Raw genomic sequence first — 17,028 nt, 5'->3', positions numbered from 1 at the left:
TTTAATATAAAATTATTTATTGTATAATTTTTTTTCTGGATTTTAATAATATGATAATTTAAATACAATGATCCAAATCTCCAAAAATTAAGTGGATTAGGCAAAAAAATAAAGCCCATAAAATTCAAGAGGATTCATAATTGCAAAGTTATGAATGCATTAGTTATAATATCATCTTCTCACAATATTTTGTTAAATTATAGTGTGTTTAGTTAAATGTATATCTTAAAATATAAGAAAATTTAAAAACTTAGTATAGTAACTTTAAACTCGAGATATTAATTGTGAACATTTATTTTTTAATTATCAAGTAATAGTATTTTAAAATAATAATTTAATAGTTAAATATTAATGGTGTATTAATTATTTAAACTTGAATTTATGATATGATTTCTTTTTTTATAAGACTATAAGAACTTTTTAAGTTTTATATAATACGATAACGAAAACTAAATCGGATTGTATATTATCTTTATTAAACTTAAACGTAATAATTATACTACTAATTTTTATATTTTTATAGGGGTGATAATTTGTGTGAAAATTAATTTTTTTTTAAAAATGAAATTAATTTATTAAATCTGATATTTTAGTATTTTCTCCACTATTTTGTTTTCAAAATTGGAAAAAGATATCGATTTTCTTTTGCTTTTATTAAGGATTTGGTGATTAAATTGGATAATAAATTTTAATAAATGTAAATTTTATTTACCGAATTACATTTTAATTTTAATAATACAGTAAGGGTAATAAGGTAAATAAACCTCACTTCTCCATTCCCAATTCACTTCTGTAAAGGAATCAAAATCCTATACATAGAAGGTCCGATACCTAACCCTCTGTGCTATCTGACTCTTTCCACCGGTGACTATAGCTTTCAATTCAACGTCGCCGGTCAGCCCCCTGCAGCTCAGCTATTTTTCTTCGTCACCTTCAGCTCCTTGCGACCAACCAAGGTGCCGGACGGCGAAGCCTTCGAGCGGAAAATCGAGACCCCATCTTTGATTTTGTAAGCTGGAATTTTGCCCGTACACTGATTTTGTAAACACTGAGCTAAAATCTATTAAAATTTCATAATTCTTTCTGTTCGATTACTCGTGAAATGGTCATTGTTTCGGGAGATTGTTCGGGTTTGTTGCTGGGGGATGTGTTTCGTGACTGACTTGGCTATATTTGGATACTAGGGTACCGAAAATTCGACGAATTTGATGAAAAAATAATCTGTTTGATAATTTTGGTATCAGTATCGGTTTTGCATTTCGTGAAATAGAGTACAAATCGGTAGTAGATTTAGACTCTAGGTGGTGTGGTTTGTAGATACGATTTGGGCAACTGTTTGTGATTTGGTTCCTCTTTTTTTTTTTTTTTTTAACTTATTTTTTCTTCTAGAGTTTGTGCTATTTGTTGATTGAGAAGGGTTTAATAATGATTGAATGAAGCTTTAGTGTAATTGGTTGACTTGGATGATTCTGAAATGACTATTGCTTGAATCTGGTTTCAGTTTATGTCTTACCGAGTTTAACTGCAAGCTGCCTGAGCGGCTTCGTGTATGAGATGCATGATGCATGCAGCTATGCACCTGGACATGCATTTATATTTAATGTTGTATTTGGCTTTACGAGGAAAGTTTATAGTCTATGGTTTCTGGTTTTGATTGTAGTTATTGGTCTTAGCCTAAGTTGTCCCAATGTATGATTGAATATTGTGATAGTTTATGTTTAATGTTGATCTCACTTTATGTCAGAATATATGTTCATAATAACAGCGACCATATAATTCGTACGCTATCATGGTTGTAATCCTCTTGTTCAAATTTATGATATCAATATTAGTTGCTGTTATGGTGATTAGTGTTGGTTTCAATTCTAATTCTAATTTCTCATTGCTAGGAGAACTAATACTTTTTTTTTTGGGTCAGATTTAAAGTGCATGCCAACATAGTACCTGGTTGGAAATGGCTAGTGGGACTTCTGTTCAGCCAAGCATGACCTATGATTTTGATGATGATGATGAGGGACCTATCATTTTTAAGAGGAACACAACATCTAATCAAAATCAATCAAATTCAAATGCCCAGAGGGCTAGGGTGGTACCATCCACGAAGGCGTCACCAATGAAATCTCCTTTAGCAAGCCAAAATGCGTCAACTTCATCTGCCAAGGTAACACCAGTAAGGTCACCTGTAATAAATTCAAAACCATCAACTCCAGTAGATACTCAGACAAAGCAAAAACTAGGGCACAGTACAGTCAGTGCTGTTAAGGAGGCAAATAATTCAGTCAAAGATGCTACTGAAACTAATGAGGATTCTGAAGATGATAAGCCACTAAGTTCTAGACTTAAAGTAAATCCCAGCCAAGCTAAGAAAGGTCCTAATGCAAGCATTTCCATACGGGACTCATCATTGGCAGCAGTGCCAAAGGCCAATCTCAAGCGTCCACATGAAGATTCATCACAACGACCAGTTGCAAAGATTGGTGTCAAGCGACCTTCAGATGACTCAGATGACGAGGCTCCTATATCTGTGAGGTTACAGATGAAGGCTAAGACAGGAACATCGCAGCCAGAAATTCAAAAGATCAACAGCAAGAACCCTTCAGAAGATTCGCTACATCGAACAGGGCCAAAGCCCTTGGTGAAACGTACTCCTGAGGAGTCTGATGATGTTCCTATATTCTCAAGGTTACAAATGACAGCCAAGGCAGGGACATCCAGTAGCAAGCTTGATTTTTCTGATGAAAAGAAACCTTTGTCTTTGAAACTTCAGCTGAATGGTTCCACCATGAAGGATAAGAAGCCGAACCCTTCCTTGGTTTCTAATAAAAGACCTTTGGAGAAGGCTAATTCCACAGATCAGTCTTCAGTTAAAAAGGCCAAGGTCTTGGACGCATCTGCATCAGTGAGAACCAAGGAAGTAACTGTCAAAGCAGAAAATAAGGTAGATGATGATGAAGACATCCCAATTGCCCAGAGGATGAAGAAAACAGTCTCATCAAGTATTAAATCATCATCTACAAACCAAAAAGTGACAAAAGTTGTGTCTTCGGTCAAAAAGACAATTAAGAAGTCCAAGAAGCCAGAGAAAGATTCTAAATATTCCAAGTCATCAAAGCAGCTACCTTCGGGTGATGGACAGAAAAAATGGACCACCTTGGTTCACAATGGTGTCATTTTTCCTCCTCCATACAAGCCTCATGGAGTTAAGATACTTTACAACAATAAGCTGGTTGGCTTAACTCCCGAACAAGAGGAGGTTTTTCTCTTGCTCATTATCTCCCTCCCTCTATTCATTTCAGTTTTGTTCACTTCTTCTCTTCTTTCTTACATCTGCTTTCCATCTGTTCAGTCACAATACTAATACATCTGTGAATTCTCTAGAGTTTCTGAATGTAATTTTCTTCTGCGAAGTTATTTTTTTTTGTTAATTTATGTAACTCATGTTCTATTGAATAACATATGCAGGTTGCAACAATGTTTGCAGTGATGACAGATACAGATTACTTTCACAAACAGAAGTTCCGTGAGAACTTTTGGAATGATTGGCAAAAGTTACTTGGCAAAAATCATGTAATTCAGAAGTTGGATCTCTGTGATTTCGGTCCAATATATGAATGGCATCTGAAAGAAAAAGAGAAGAAGAAACAAATGAGTACAGAGGTTAGTGGATTTTACCCTAAATAATTTTGGTTCTGAAACAATTACAGTTAACCTCTGGAGTCTGGGCATATAGGTATAATATTTTCATGGTAGTTTTGCCATCAGCTATAGAAAGTTTGACTGCACTAGGCAATGAGCTTGAGTAAACAACATGAGCAGTAAGCTTCCTTTTGTGCATAGGCATATGAGCTGAGGGTTTCTTCTATTCTTGCTGTTTCAATATGAAGATATTGACACCCATATACATCTTATACTTCTCAAGCTTTGGATACTGTGGACACATTATTTTGACCAAAAGCATTTTGGGTCCTGCATACAGAATTGTGAATAGAATCATCTGACAAGACTATTAAAAGGAGAACACAAGTAGATATTGTTTCTTGATTTCACTTGATTTCAAAAGTCACATTTGGAATTTCTTAAAAATTTTAGTAAAATATAGTACAACAGACAAATGAATATATGATTAGCCTTTTTCTAATCCTTACTTCTGTTCCAAAATATAGGAGCATTTTCCTTTAAATACACCTTCTGTTGTCTCTTTCACTTATGACATTGCCCTCCAATTAGGAGTTAGTTGGCTATGTAAACCTTTGTACTAAAGTAATGCTGAAATTGTCGTGCCTCAGTGATTCGTTACAAAAGATAGTTTTTTATGTTCATTTGCTGGATCCTGACCTCTTTCAGTAAGATTTGCAATCTCTATAAGATTTAGTATTCCAATACGATACAAAAAATATATTCTTAAAAGTTTGGTGTGGAAATTATGACCTTCTCACATTGGCAAACACCCGTTTGTCTCCATTGACTGAGTGATACTTGGCACCTCAATGGTATTCTTTCATCAGAATTATTCTGTTTTGAGAATTTTCATCTTCTAGAAGCAGTAATATTAGGCTATCTTCCTTAGTACGTTGAACCTTTCTTTGTGGAGGTTGATTTTTACCTGGCAACTGCTTTGGCTTTGGAAGTCTCAGAATTTTTTGTTTGTAAGTTGTGATTCTTCTGAAGTAAATGTCATATAATCTTTGTGCTTGTCAATATGCAGGAGAAGAAAGCTCTGAAAGAAGAGAAATTGAAGCAAGAGGATAAGTATATGTGGGCTATTGTTGATGGTGTAAAAGAGAAGGTAAAACTGGCTCCATTTGTTATGCTCTAACTCTTGCCACCTTTTATAGCAATTAGGCTGATTTTGGCTATTTCTGTTGCAGGTTGGCAATTTCAGAGTTGAACCACCTGGGCTGTTTCGTGGCCGGGGAGAGCATCCAAAGGTTTCCAAATTATATTTCTCTTCTAAAATTTTAGAGATATGTGGTTGATACTCGCAGAATTTTCACTTGTTTTTTCCCTTCTTATGTTTAGTTTCTTAATTATTGTAACACTTTTAATTGCTTCCTGATACATTTCAGATGGGGAAACTGAAAAAGCGTATCCATCCAAGTGACATTACTATAAATATTGGAAAGGATGCTCCAATTCCTGAATGTCCAATTCCTGGTGAAAGGTGTTTTTTTGTCCCGGAAAGAGGAACAAACTATTTTGATTTAGTTCATTTTTTCAAGAGTTAATTAACTCTCATATATTTTTACTTGGCAGCTGGAAAGAAGTGAAGCATGATAACACTGTCACATGGTTAGCTTTTTGGAATGACCCTATCAACCCAAAAGAGTTCAAGTATGTATTCTTGGCAGCTAGCAGTTCCTTGAAGGGCCAAAGTGACAAAGAGAAATACGAGAAAGCTAGAATGTTGAAGGTAGTTGCTTTGGTTTCTTGTTAACATCATGTGGTTTTGTGAAAAAAGTAAGCTGCTCCTAATTAGTTACCTGTATTCTGATTCAGGATTATATAAAGAACATTAGAGCAGCATACACGAAGAATTTTACAAGTAAAGATGTTACAAAGAGGCAAATAGCAGTGGCAACCTATCTTATCGATAAACTAGCTCTTAGGGCGGGCAATGAGAAGGTACAGCATTTTGTTGGTTATATATGGTCATGCATGTATTTGTGCTTATGGTTTCTGGTTATATTATGGCATTTGATTTTTTCTAGTGGAAATTTATACATTTAATTAATCATTTGGCAACTACATGCCAATAATAGCAGAACGCCCTTAAGATGATATGTAGGATATGTGCAGCCCGTAATTTGAACTTAGATCCTCATAAGAAGGGGTGAAATTCACCACCAGTCAAGGAATGGTTCAGTATGACATTTGATTGGACTTAACTAGACAACCCGTTGTTGTTTATAGCTATTTTACTCATTAGAGCTATTTCCATTGTTATTGATTCAAGTTCCTCTGCTCATTCCCTTGAATATGAGACATGAGGGTTTGTGATTGTGTTGTAACAACTTGTACTTTGTTCTCTGGTATATGATGTACAATTTTACTGTATATTACCTGATTGTTTTATGCTAAATCAAGCTCATTAGCACCTTTGGCTTCATGTGCATGTTTTCCTTTGTTTTTATTGTAATGAACAACAAGCCGATGCCTTTTCCATTGGAATTCTGTGTTTTAGAATTCCTAACTTAAGATATTGTTGTTGGAGAAGCCAATGGTGGTGTTCACTTACTTTTTCCCACCAGAGGGCTGCTTTAAATGTACACAAGTTAGGTTGAAGGACCTTGGCAGGTGCCATATCTGCCTCATTGTATTACCCTTCCATCCAGATTGTTGGTCCCTATTTCTTCTTTTTAAAGCTGCCCAAATTTTTTTGCTTTTGCTGCTTATGTACCTTTTTGATGTGTTGTAAGGGTAATAACACATGGGAGTTGAAGCAGTAGTGACATTCATGCATTATAAAACAATGACATTTTTTAGGCATAAAAATAACATACTGGGTTTGAATAAATCCCCTTAAACTGTGATTCAACCTGTAAATGTGGTTATGGTAATTTGTTAAATTAATAGTTGCACTTGCACAATTGGAAAAGCTAAGATGGGATGAGAATTGAACTGCTCCATTTGGCAGATACAGAATTGATTCCTTCTCACTTTTTTCCCACATACCATGGAGGCTCTTTTGGCATACGTTGAATATGTGCATGCGTACCTTTTGTTATCTTAGAGTCCATATATATTATTCACTGTTAACGTTGCTACTGCATTTAGTTTCCCTACATCTTGTGCTGTGTGGAACTGTTTTTTTTTTTAAAAATAAAATTAAGGGTAGTATTAATATCAAAAGGTGCTAAGGGAGCACCTCCCACGTACAGAATTTACATATCGATTAGCATATCTACAATATTACCTAAATCGTCAATTAGCAATTAGCAAGACTATCCTCATATGTTCAATTTCAGTAGGAATAGCAAATAGGCTTGCTTTTCTTCATTTTATGGTTGAATTTCTGCAGGATGATGATGAAGCTGACACTGTTGGTTGCTGTACATTAAAAGTTGGAAATGTGGAGTGTATCCCTCCAAATAAGTTGAAGGTATGATTAATTTGTTTTTCTTGGAAGCAGATTTGGATATTGCTTTTAGGTTACATGCTTTCAAGAAGCCAAGTTAACTGTTTCATTTTTTAGGAAAGAGGAGAGCATAATAAGTTGATTGAATTTTTGCTTGATACTGATTTAGTTGCTTTCGTCTTAGTTGAAAACTTTCTAGGTGTCTACATGTTCTAACCTATGTTTTTTTCTGCTGACCATTCAGTTTGACTTTCTTGGTAAAGATTCAATTCAATATGTAAACACCGTTGAGGTTGAGCTTCCTGTTTTCAAGGCAATTGGACAGTTCCAATCTGGTAAGTGAATGAAACCTTTGTTAAATTTCATAATTGTTTATTATTATGATCATGATGAATGACCTCATCTTCCTTTTCTATCCAGGAAAAAGTAAAAGTGATGATCTTTTTGACCAACTAGATACAAGTAAACTGAATGCACATCTGAAGGAACTTATGCCTGGCCTTACTGCTAAAGTCTTCCGTACATATAACGCATCAGTCACATTGGATGAGATGGTATGTTGCAATCTTGGACCAAATATCATGTTTGTGTTTTAATTGACCACATTCAGACGGATTTCTTTTATGATACAAGAGCTTCCAAGTAATGAATCCAGTTTTTTCAAAATTTAATTTGTGGTTACTGCATCAGCATCACTGTTCTTTCAATGGGAAAATTATCAAGATTAGAACAGGTAAACCATTATTAGGTGGATCAGTGCATGTTCTGACTTCATCTTTATCATTCAAGCATTAACAGTGAGAGTAGAGTATGCGTCAAGTAATTTGCATGAATAACATCTTTCAATCAAGTTTCTGTCAGGATTACTATTTTTTGTGGTTTGATGACAGTTACATAGAGAAACCAAAAATGGTGATGTTGCAGAAAAAATAGTTGTTTACCAGCAGGCGAACAAAGAGGTAAGGACAATTCTTCTGGATGGTTTTTTTTTTTTTTTTTTTTTTTTTTTTTTTTATTGTAGTGTTTATGTTGTGTTATCTGTATCATTTACAATTCTAGCTGTTGTAAATGCAGGTTGCGATCATTTGTAATCATCAACGCACTGTTTCAAAAACTCATGGTGAACAAATGAGAAGATTGACTGGGAAAATTGAAGAGCTTAAGGTAATAACTTTTTGAACAGTTTAAAATAACTTGGGGTTTGTTACTCTTGGTTATTGCGAAGGGATTGACTGGCTGATTTGATATAGATAACTAACTTTCCAACTTTCCACACCTTACATTTTCTTATCCCGCATTCTTGTGAGCTAACAAATGCAGCAGGCGCACCCTCCAACTTTTTCTTAGCTGTTTCAGCCGCTAAATTATCGAAAATCATTGCCATAAATTAATGCTTGTTCTTTTGCTTATAGGATACGCTAAAAGAGCTGAAAACTGATTTGGACAGAGCTAAGAAAGGCAAGCCACCGCTGAAGGATGCCGAAGGAAAGCGAAAGAGGAACTTGTCCCCCGAAGCGTAATATAACTTATACTGGTTTTCTTTTTTATTTTAAAACCTCCGTATACATCTTATATAGATTTTCTTTTCATGACTTTATCTGCAGATTGGAAAGGAAGATTGGTCAAACAAATGCAAAGATTGAGAAAATGGAAAGAGATATGCAAACCAAAGAGGATCTCAAAACTGTGGCTTTGGGCACTTCCAAAATCAATTATCTTGACCCTAGGATTACTGTCGCCTGGTGCAAGCGGCACGAAGTTCCCATCGAGAAGGTTCTAATGTTTGGATTCTAATTGGTCAACATATTTCATGCACTTACAAAGATAGTGATGTTTTCATTGAGAAGTGCCTTTTGTTTTGTCTCCCAACTAAAAGCTTTTCTTGCATTTTTGCAGATATTCAACAAGTCTCTCCTCGCAAAGTTTGCTTGGGCAATGGATGTGGATCCCGAATTTAGATTCTAATCCCGGTTCGATCAAGTAGTCCCCCTTTTTTCTTTCCCCTTTCTTCTAAAGCAAATAGAAAAGTGAACTATTAAGAAAAAAAAAAAAAAAAAAAAAGATAAATCCCCTCTCTTCCATTACAGTTACTCATTTTTTTTTTTTTGAAATTTTATAAAATACCTTCCCTAGAGGAAACTTCTTGTTGTATGTTAGTCTAATCTAATTATGGGGCAAGTTTGCCTTTATTTTTCCAACTTCCCCTCCTAGACTGGTTCAATTTTCAGATAAAGTTGCACAAGAGTTGTTAGCTTAAACATTCTGAATTTCATTACCTACTACTAACCTTTTGAGTTCTCAAATATACATTGAAAATTTCTATGAACCATGTCAATTTAATATAATTTTTTTCTTTCCTTTTCATCATTAGATTGTTTTACTTGCATGTAATGAAATCACTGGTCTTTTGACTCTCTCTTTCAATTCCATGCAACTGTGAATTTCTTTTTGATATAGTTTCACATTTTTCATATGGAACAAGATGCATGAAAAATTATATTATGATATTGGAGCCCATGTAAGTAATATTTGAATTAAGCTCGTTTATGTAATTTCTCCAAGGTGGGGGAGAAAGTAACCATGAGGGACTATATCTAATATGGAATAAAGCACTTACATTATCTGGTATATATATTTTAATTTTCTAATGATGGAGTTGGATTTTTATTATTTAATTCGAACCTTGATTTTTTATTCTTATGTCATAGACTTCAAATCAAACCAAGACTTGGGTACTTTTTGTTATTGCATAAAAGCTAAAATTAGAGACTGCTACGTATTTAACCATCGAAAATTAAATCGGCTAAAAAGAGTTCTTAGAGATTCTTCATATTTATTGGATGAACACAAAAGAGCTACATGCTCTTAAGTACTTTTTTTTTTTTTTATTATGACTGAAGCTAATAAGACTGCTAAAAACACCTAGTGACTGAATCCTCAGTTTTTCACTTGACGATGAGCTTTCCCATCAGCACCGTGTCCCGGATGGTGGCCACCATGTCCGCGTCCTCGACTGTGTCGAATCCAGGGTCCATGTCGGTGGTAGCTATAATGGCGGCGGCGACCATTCAGCTTTATTTGCTCTCCCATCTCTACCAAAATGGAAAACAAATGTTAGTGACCCTTAAACACAATTTAAAAACCATATGTAGTAAAATTATAATTTATTCTAAAATGAATAGAAGCGATCATATTATATACATATATTAGGCCTTCTTGATACTTGAAAATTGATTGAAATGTCAAGTGGAGAAATCACAAAGAACAAAATTAAGACTCACTGGTTTGGTCAGCCCGAACAAGTAGGTCTTGAGTTGAGAGAAAAACAGCAAATGCAAGGGCAAGACAAAGGAGGAAGAGAGACTTTGAAGAGGCAGTGGCCATTTTCTCCTTGGCAGTACAAGTTAATATTTATTTAAGCAAGAAATGATGTAGACAAATTCTAGGGTAATACCACCGCCTTCTTTTTATACACACACACACACACAACTTTTTTTTTTTTTTTTGAAGTCATGGACGTGAGGCCAAGTATATTAGCATATATTACAATATGTTATATATACTATAAAAAATAGATAAAATTTTATTTTTTTATTTAGAGGTACTGATATTTATTTACTTGAGAAATATAATTTAAATTGTATATAAAAAAGGTATACTATACTACTAGACTATATCGAATTATTAGAAATTATATATATATATTTTTCTCACCATATATAAAATTATCTTGACATATGTTTGTATATATCTCTAGAATTAATTTATTTTTAATATATGTTCATTTTTTTTGAGACAATAATTATTTTGTATTAATTGAGTTGTGAATTTTGTCCAAACTTTTATCGCAGTTAATCGACCATAATTAATATTCTCAAATTCTGTTATGAATTTTCTTTTTTTCTCTCTTTCAACTTTATTTTTTGTTACGAGAGAATAACAAGTAAGAAAAAAATCGAAAAAAATCACGTTTAGATATTACACATTTTAAATCAGAAGACCTGAACGGTATCATCTCTAAAAATATTTAGAATTTTCATGAAAGGGTGTTGTAGGGAATATAGTCCTGTGTGAGCCAGTCAAAAGTCAGGTTTGACAGATAGTCCGCATCCCGATTCTCAAAAGTTGGGCTCTTTCAACTTTGATTATACCTATACATACATACACACACACACCTAGCTATAGCTAGTCATTTTTGATATTATTACAAGAAAAATAATTTTTTTTGGAATTAATATTTACACAACATTATGAAAATTTTAATTATTTTACATTTTTTTTTTGTTAATGAGAAATTCATGGCCTGTTGGTGTGCGTGTAAACTATTGTAGGTAGAAGGGAACAAAAATGAGTGAGTGCAATTAGGTATTTCATGCATTTTAACCATGGGAAGAAAAATTACAATAAAAAAAATGTGGTAAAAATATTAAAAATAATTTTAGGATGATTCATATAATTTTATTATTTTTTATTTTTGGTTTATATATTTAAAAACAAAATTATGCAATTTACTTTGTGGTAATTAATTCGCGAACATAAACATTTGCGATTAATTCAACTTCGATTTATTTTTATTTAATTCTTTAAGTTTTAAATATTATGTATCAAAGCCCAAGCAAAAATTAATATCTTCAATTTAATTATAATTTACATAATTGAAATAACATGCACAATTATAACTTCAATTCATTTGTTTTAAAATAAATAATTTGAATTGAATATGAAGTTATTTCGAAATTAGAATATTATTTTATTTTAGAATATGAAACTATTTTCTTATATAATCAATTCTTATATCTTAATTTATTTTGCACCTATAATTTAATTATAACTTATATATATATATATATATTTAATACGTAATTAAATTAATTTTACTCGTTTTTTTTTGTTTTAATTCAACAATTATATTCGAATGTTGGTATATTAAAGAATATTAAAGAAGCTCGAAATCACAAAAATAACCAATTTTAATTTCAACGTGGAATTGATTTAGAAAATGAGGTGATAATATATAAAAGCTATAGATACAACAAAGAAAGATAATATAACCCATTAATTGGAGTAACCTCTCATTATTCTCTACTAATCATCCATGTTGATCCATGCATGGCATGAGCACAGACCAACTTATTTCTATGGTAGAACACAGTACTATTTAATCATTACAACATAGATTTAGTATTTAGTTTCTTCAATCACGAGTCTGACCGGCGGCACCATGTCCGGGATGACCGCCTTGTCCATGGCCGGGTTTATGGTGGTCTCCGCGGCCTGGTATACGGGGGAGGCTATGCTCGTCTCCACGTCCAGAATGATCACCGCGAAACCCAATTCCATTGGCATCTCCATGACCTGGGTGGCCACCAGGACCATGTCCGCCGTGATGGTCATGACCATGTCCGAAATGGCCGTGTCCATGGTCAAGGCCGTGCTCGTGGAGGTCTGTAATTAGTTCCTCCGTCTCTGCAAATATAATTAGAAACCCACAACAACTAAGACGTTAATATATACATATATATAAAATTGAAGTTAAAGTGAAAAGAGCTCAATGGATAGATCAGAGTTAGCGAGATTACGAGCTGCTGAGACGTGGGTGGAGAAGAGAAAGAAAGCAGCAAAAGCAAAGCCAAGAAAAACGAGAGCCTTTGAAGGAGGAGCACCCATGTTTGCTTATACACACAGCTATATTATTGATGCCGACGAGTTTTGTATATAATGTATAAGTATGTCTCCTATATATATATATATATATACATATTGTGGGTATAGATATATCCAGAGAGATTGAGATAAGGAGGTGTAGGGACATGAAGAATTAATTGTAGTCAAAATTTTAGTCTAATTGTGATAACCCAAAAGCATTATTTACAAATTATAATTATATTCAACTTTAAAAATTACTTATATTATAATGAAAAACATTATAATAATATTAATTATAATCAATAATCAATAATCAATAATCTTGTAATGATCTTATAAGTTTGTAATATTTTTTCTTATAACTTATATAAGTTCTAACATGTCAATATATTATTTAATTACGATAAACTGTTTTAAATTTTAATTTTGTAGGTTAGTATAAGTTTATACATGAGATATGTATAGTTGTTGAAAATTGAAAATGATACTTAGGAATTAAAGTAAAGATATGACATTACCCTACTATATTGTCTTCATATATAACACACAAAATATATTATATAGTTCTCAATAATACATGTATTTTTTATATTCAGTATAATACATATATTTTATATATTCAATGCATGATGCTCTCCTTTCAATGTCACCATTATTAGTCTGAATTTTTTTTTTTTAAAAAAACCATTATTAATTAGATATAATATAATATAATATGGCCCCATGTTTATTGAATTTTCTTTTATTTATTTTTAATAAAAAATATATGCATTTATTGATTATGTAATATATATGCATTAATTATAATATTAATGCAGATCTCTTGAATTATTTGATTCAAGTTGATTTTGTATTATATTTTAATATGTTAATTATAATTACTGTTCACAAATTTCAAAATTAATGAGTGAATTATATTTTGTTCTCTAAATTCGTCCTCTAAAAATATTGAAGTTAATTTTTTTTTTTCAAATTGGAAAAATATTTTTTTTAATAAATTTATATAGACTTTACCTCTTATAATTTATTTTATAAGAAAGTCACATAAATGTATTCAAAAAAAAAATGTAAAGATTCGAAACTTAAATGGAAATAAATTAATTAAATATGGAAGCAAAATAATAGAATTAGAGTTTACATTTCTTACACAAATTAAACATGGAAGCGAAATAATAGAATTAAAGTTTACATTTCTTACACAATAATTTATAATACCTAATAAGATTACGAAAATATATATTCTTAAAGAATAAATGAAAATTAAAGAAATAAACGTAAAACAAATAGCTAAACATCATAGAACGACATTCACTAACTTTTGAAGGGAGTTCGGATGTTGAACTATTCACAACTCTCTTGTTGATCAGAGTATGGATCTTGGTCCTCTTGATCTAAAATAGTTAATGAAATGGTGAATTACACTATCTCAGTAAAAATATCACACTAATCATAAATACGAAAAACTGAAAGTTGGTAAGAGTCAGAAAAATAACCAATGCATCCCTTAATTTATGTAAATTTATTTACTATAAAGAAAGTCATTTATTCTATATTTATGTAATAATTTTTTTTAAAAAAATAATATATGAAAATCATATTCATACACTTTTTATTATCATATATAAGATAACAAGAAACGATTACTTTTTATTTTTTTCCCACTTACCGGTACCCTTAGGGTCTATAAAGTTGTTATTCTACTCGTGAATAACATATCTCTCAAACCTTATTGATAAGGAACTTTTCAGCTCCGTCTGACCGAGGTAACATTCACAGTAGGGTTCCCTATGTATCGGACGCGTCTGCCATTTTCTAGGTACCCAGTAAGTCTTTCCCATACAGATTTTCATCAACATAACAATCAACCATACAATAACCATATCTCATTTCATACTTACAGTTTATTTAAATAACCATATAGTTTAACATAGTCAAATAATCAATGATCGAAATACCGACAAATAATGTAGGAGAAACAAATAACCAAATAGCTAGAAAGACCCTAAAAACCATCAATTCAATTATACACAGTATAATAGTAAACAAATATAGGCAATACATAAAAATAAACAGGTAATCAAAACAACCGTGAACTAACCGGTTCCGACTCCACTAGTGACCTGTAATTATTTTTAAGTTTATCTAATTTTTTAATAAAAATACACAATTATCAATTATTAAGCCTTAATTTACCGTAACGGATAAAATGGTGAATGATACTTACCTAGATTGGTGTTTTGGGATACTGCGTTATGTATTATGCTTCTTAACGGGTACTAGATTTCTTAAATTATCTATGCAAAATCCAAAATACTTATCACGTACGTAAAAATACCATAGAAATCCAAAATCGATGTCCAAAACTCATTATGGCCAATTTTGGAGTTCTGACAGAGTGGCACTGTCATGTTTCGATGTTGACTCTGCCGCCCACGATGGTAGTTCGCCTCGGCCTAATCAGTTTTGACCAATTTTTGGGCAATTTTGACCGTATCCCTATAAAAAAACGTGTCAGGGGCTTCGATTGATCGAAAAATAAAAAAAAATTGAACTCACTGGCGGGGGACCTCCGGGAGCAGCGGCTCTGCCGGTTCTCTTTCGTGGTTGAGATTCTTTCTTCGGCCAACCTGCACAAAAAAGGACGGTGAACACAATGATTGAAAAATCACGTGAAACAGGAATCGAAAAGGGGCTCATCATAGAGGTTTTGGAACTTTGGCCGCCGAGCTTCGCCCGTGATTTTTGGCTCACCCACTTTCTTTTTGCTCCGATTTAGCCATGAGGGTGCTTAGTTGGAATCAAATTTCGAGTGAGTAGGGGAAATTTTTACTTCTTTTTACGGTTGGCAGTGGCTCCGGTACAGCAGTAGTAGGCGCTCGGCCTCCTTCTCTAGCGTATGGTTTTTCTTCTCTAGTGAGGGCTGGCGGTTAAGGTTTGAGTTCCCATGTGATGCGAGATATTTATACTCATATCATTTTGATCTGAACCGTCCATCGCGACCGATCTCATTTATCCGATCGCGCCTAAGAAAAAAATGAATTTGGACCATCTATCACGATTTGATTTTGACCGTCCGATTGCGTTTAATGAGGAAATGAATATGAATTGTTCATTGCGATTTGATCTCGATTGTCCGGTCATGTTTAATGGGGGAATAAATCCAAATTGTCCACGCGCGCGGGATTGATCCTGAGCCGTTCTGTAACACCCAACTATTTCTTTTATTATTATTATTATTATTATTTTATTTTATTTTAATTTATTCTATATAAATATAAATAAGTATTAATAGAATTTAATTTAATTTAATTTATTTTAATGGAAATAATAATAATAATAATAAAAAAGGGTAAAAAATTATTTAGGGATTTAATTGAAAACAATTTTGGGGAAAAGCAGTGAAAATTTTGATTATGGGAGTATCTTTGAAAGAAAAATCAGAAACTGGGGGGTTAAAACGTAATTTAAAAAAATTATGCCATGTCAGCTGCTCGGTCAGCAGCCCTGGCCAATCAGGACACGTAAGGTGGCAGAGACGTTGACGAGGAGGCCACGCGGGAGGGAGCCCCGTGGGCAATTCGCGTGCGTGCGATTGAACGGTTGAGATCCGTTCCTGCGTGTACGGACAACCTAGATAAAAAATGCACACAGACGACCCAGATTGAATCGCACACGGATGGTCCAGATTGAATCGCGATGAACGGTCCAGGTTCATTCCATATTTAATAGTGATCGGACAGTCCAGATTAAAAGCAATGGACGACTCAGATCAAAAGCGGATGGGTATAAATAACCTCATCCACACCCAAACCCTAACCCTAGCCGCCAGAGCCCCTTGCCGGGGAGCCGACCACCGTCACTAGCTGCCGTATGAGAGCAATTTTCGATCGCCAAACGAGGTAAAAATTCTATCATTTGCTTAGAATTTGATTCTAAATCCACCTATGACTAAATCAGAGTGAAAGCATTGGCCAATTGGTCGAAAAACGCCGCCGAAGCTCAGCGGCGCCGCTGCGGGGTGTTTCAGTTTTCGCCTCCCATGAGGCCCTTCTGATTCCCGTTCAATGTGATTTTTCCACTGTTGTGATCTCTGTTTCCTCCTCTACAGGTTGACCGGAGCAAAACACTCAACTGCAAAGTGAGCCGGAGGAGCCACCGCACCGGAGAGCCCCACTGTTGGTGAGTTTCAATTTTTCACGTTTTTTCGGCCTACTGAGGATCCTAAGTGTGTTTTGTTACAGGAACCGATGCAAGTTTAGCTGAATTCGGCCAAAAATAGCCAACCCGAGGCAGATCGCCGCCGCGTT

At 33.6% G+C, this 17,028-nt stretch overlaps 2 protein-coding genes and 1 long non-coding RNA gene across 3 annotated transcripts; 1 reads left to right on the top strand and 2 right to left on the bottom strand.

Moving 5' to 3' along the window:
* The first annotated feature begins 808 nt into the window (after positions 1–808).
* LOC110820747 (DNA topoisomerase 1 beta-like) lies at positions 809–9,439 on the top strand. The gene is made up of 16 exons (XM_022050324.2): positions 809–1,009; positions 1,919–3,253; positions 3,463–3,657; positions 4,706–4,786; positions 4,869–4,928; positions 5,067–5,161; positions 5,254–5,410; positions 5,497–5,622; positions 7,019–7,099; positions 7,320–7,410; positions 7,496–7,629; positions 7,966–8,034; positions 8,150–8,239; positions 8,488–8,591; positions 8,680–8,848; positions 8,972–9,439. The coding sequence occupies exons 2-16, from the start codon at positions 1,955–1,957 to the stop codon at positions 9,038–9,040; spliced, it is 2,820 nt and encodes a 939-aa protein (XP_021906016.2). The 5' UTR covers positions 809–1,009; positions 1,919–1,954; the 3' UTR covers positions 9,041–9,439.
* A 352-nt stretch (positions 9,440–9,791) lies between these two features.
* LOC148266517 (uncharacterized) lies at positions 9,792–10,656 on the bottom strand. The gene is made up of 2 exons (XR_015818660.1): positions 10,357–10,656; positions 9,792–10,167 (listed from the first exon to the last, which is right to left on the bottom strand). It is a non-coding gene; the product is annotated as an uncharacterized LOC148266517 (long non-coding RNA).
* A 1,410-nt stretch (positions 10,657–12,066) lies between these two features.
* LOC110820825 (uncharacterized) lies at positions 12,067–12,815 on the bottom strand. Its single transcript, XM_022050426.2, has 2 exons — positions 12,655–12,815; positions 12,067–12,541 (listed from the first exon to the last, which is right to left on the bottom strand). Exons 1-2 carry the CDS (start codon positions 12,740–12,742, stop codon positions 12,270–12,272), a joined length of 360 nt encoding a protein of 119 aa, XP_021906118.2. The 5' UTR covers positions 12,743–12,815; the 3' UTR covers positions 12,067–12,269.
* Between the last annotated feature and the right edge of the window lie 4,213 nt (positions 12,816–17,028).

The sequence above is a fragment of the Carica papaya genome, chromosome 4 (assembly GCF_054855325.1).
Source record: "Carica papaya isolate Zhongbai chromosome 4, ASM5485532v1, whole genome shotgun sequence".
Classification (NCBI taxonomy): domain Eukaryota; kingdom Viridiplantae; phylum Streptophyta; class Magnoliopsida; order Brassicales; family Caricaceae; genus Carica; species Carica papaya.
Note: the sequence above shows the minus strand (reverse complement) of the source record. Positions and strands in the feature narration are given on the sequence as shown.

Excerpts from the sequence above, each read along its gene's own strand:
- LOC110820747 (XM_022050324.2), top strand. The coding sequence starts at position 1,955 with ATGGCTAGTGGGACTTCTGTTCAGCCAAGCATGACCTATGATTTTGAT. Across the intron at positions 7,630-7,965 it reads CAGTCACATTGGATGAGATG|TTACATAGAGAAACCAAAAA; the intron begins GTATGTTGCAAT and ends GTTTGATGACAG. Across the intron at positions 8,592-8,679 it reads AGGAACTTGTCCCCCGAAGC|ATTGGAAAGGAAGATTGGTC; the intron begins GTAATATAACTT and ends CTTTATCTGCAG.
- LOC110820825 (XM_022050426.2), bottom strand. The coding sequence starts at position 12,742 with ATGGGTGCTCCTCCTTCAAAGGCTCTCGTTTTTCTTGGCTTTGCTTTT. Across the intron at positions 12,542-12,654 it reads CACCCACGTCTCAGCAGCTC|AGACGGAGGAACTAATTACA; the intron begins GTAATCTCGCTA and ends TTATATTTGCAG.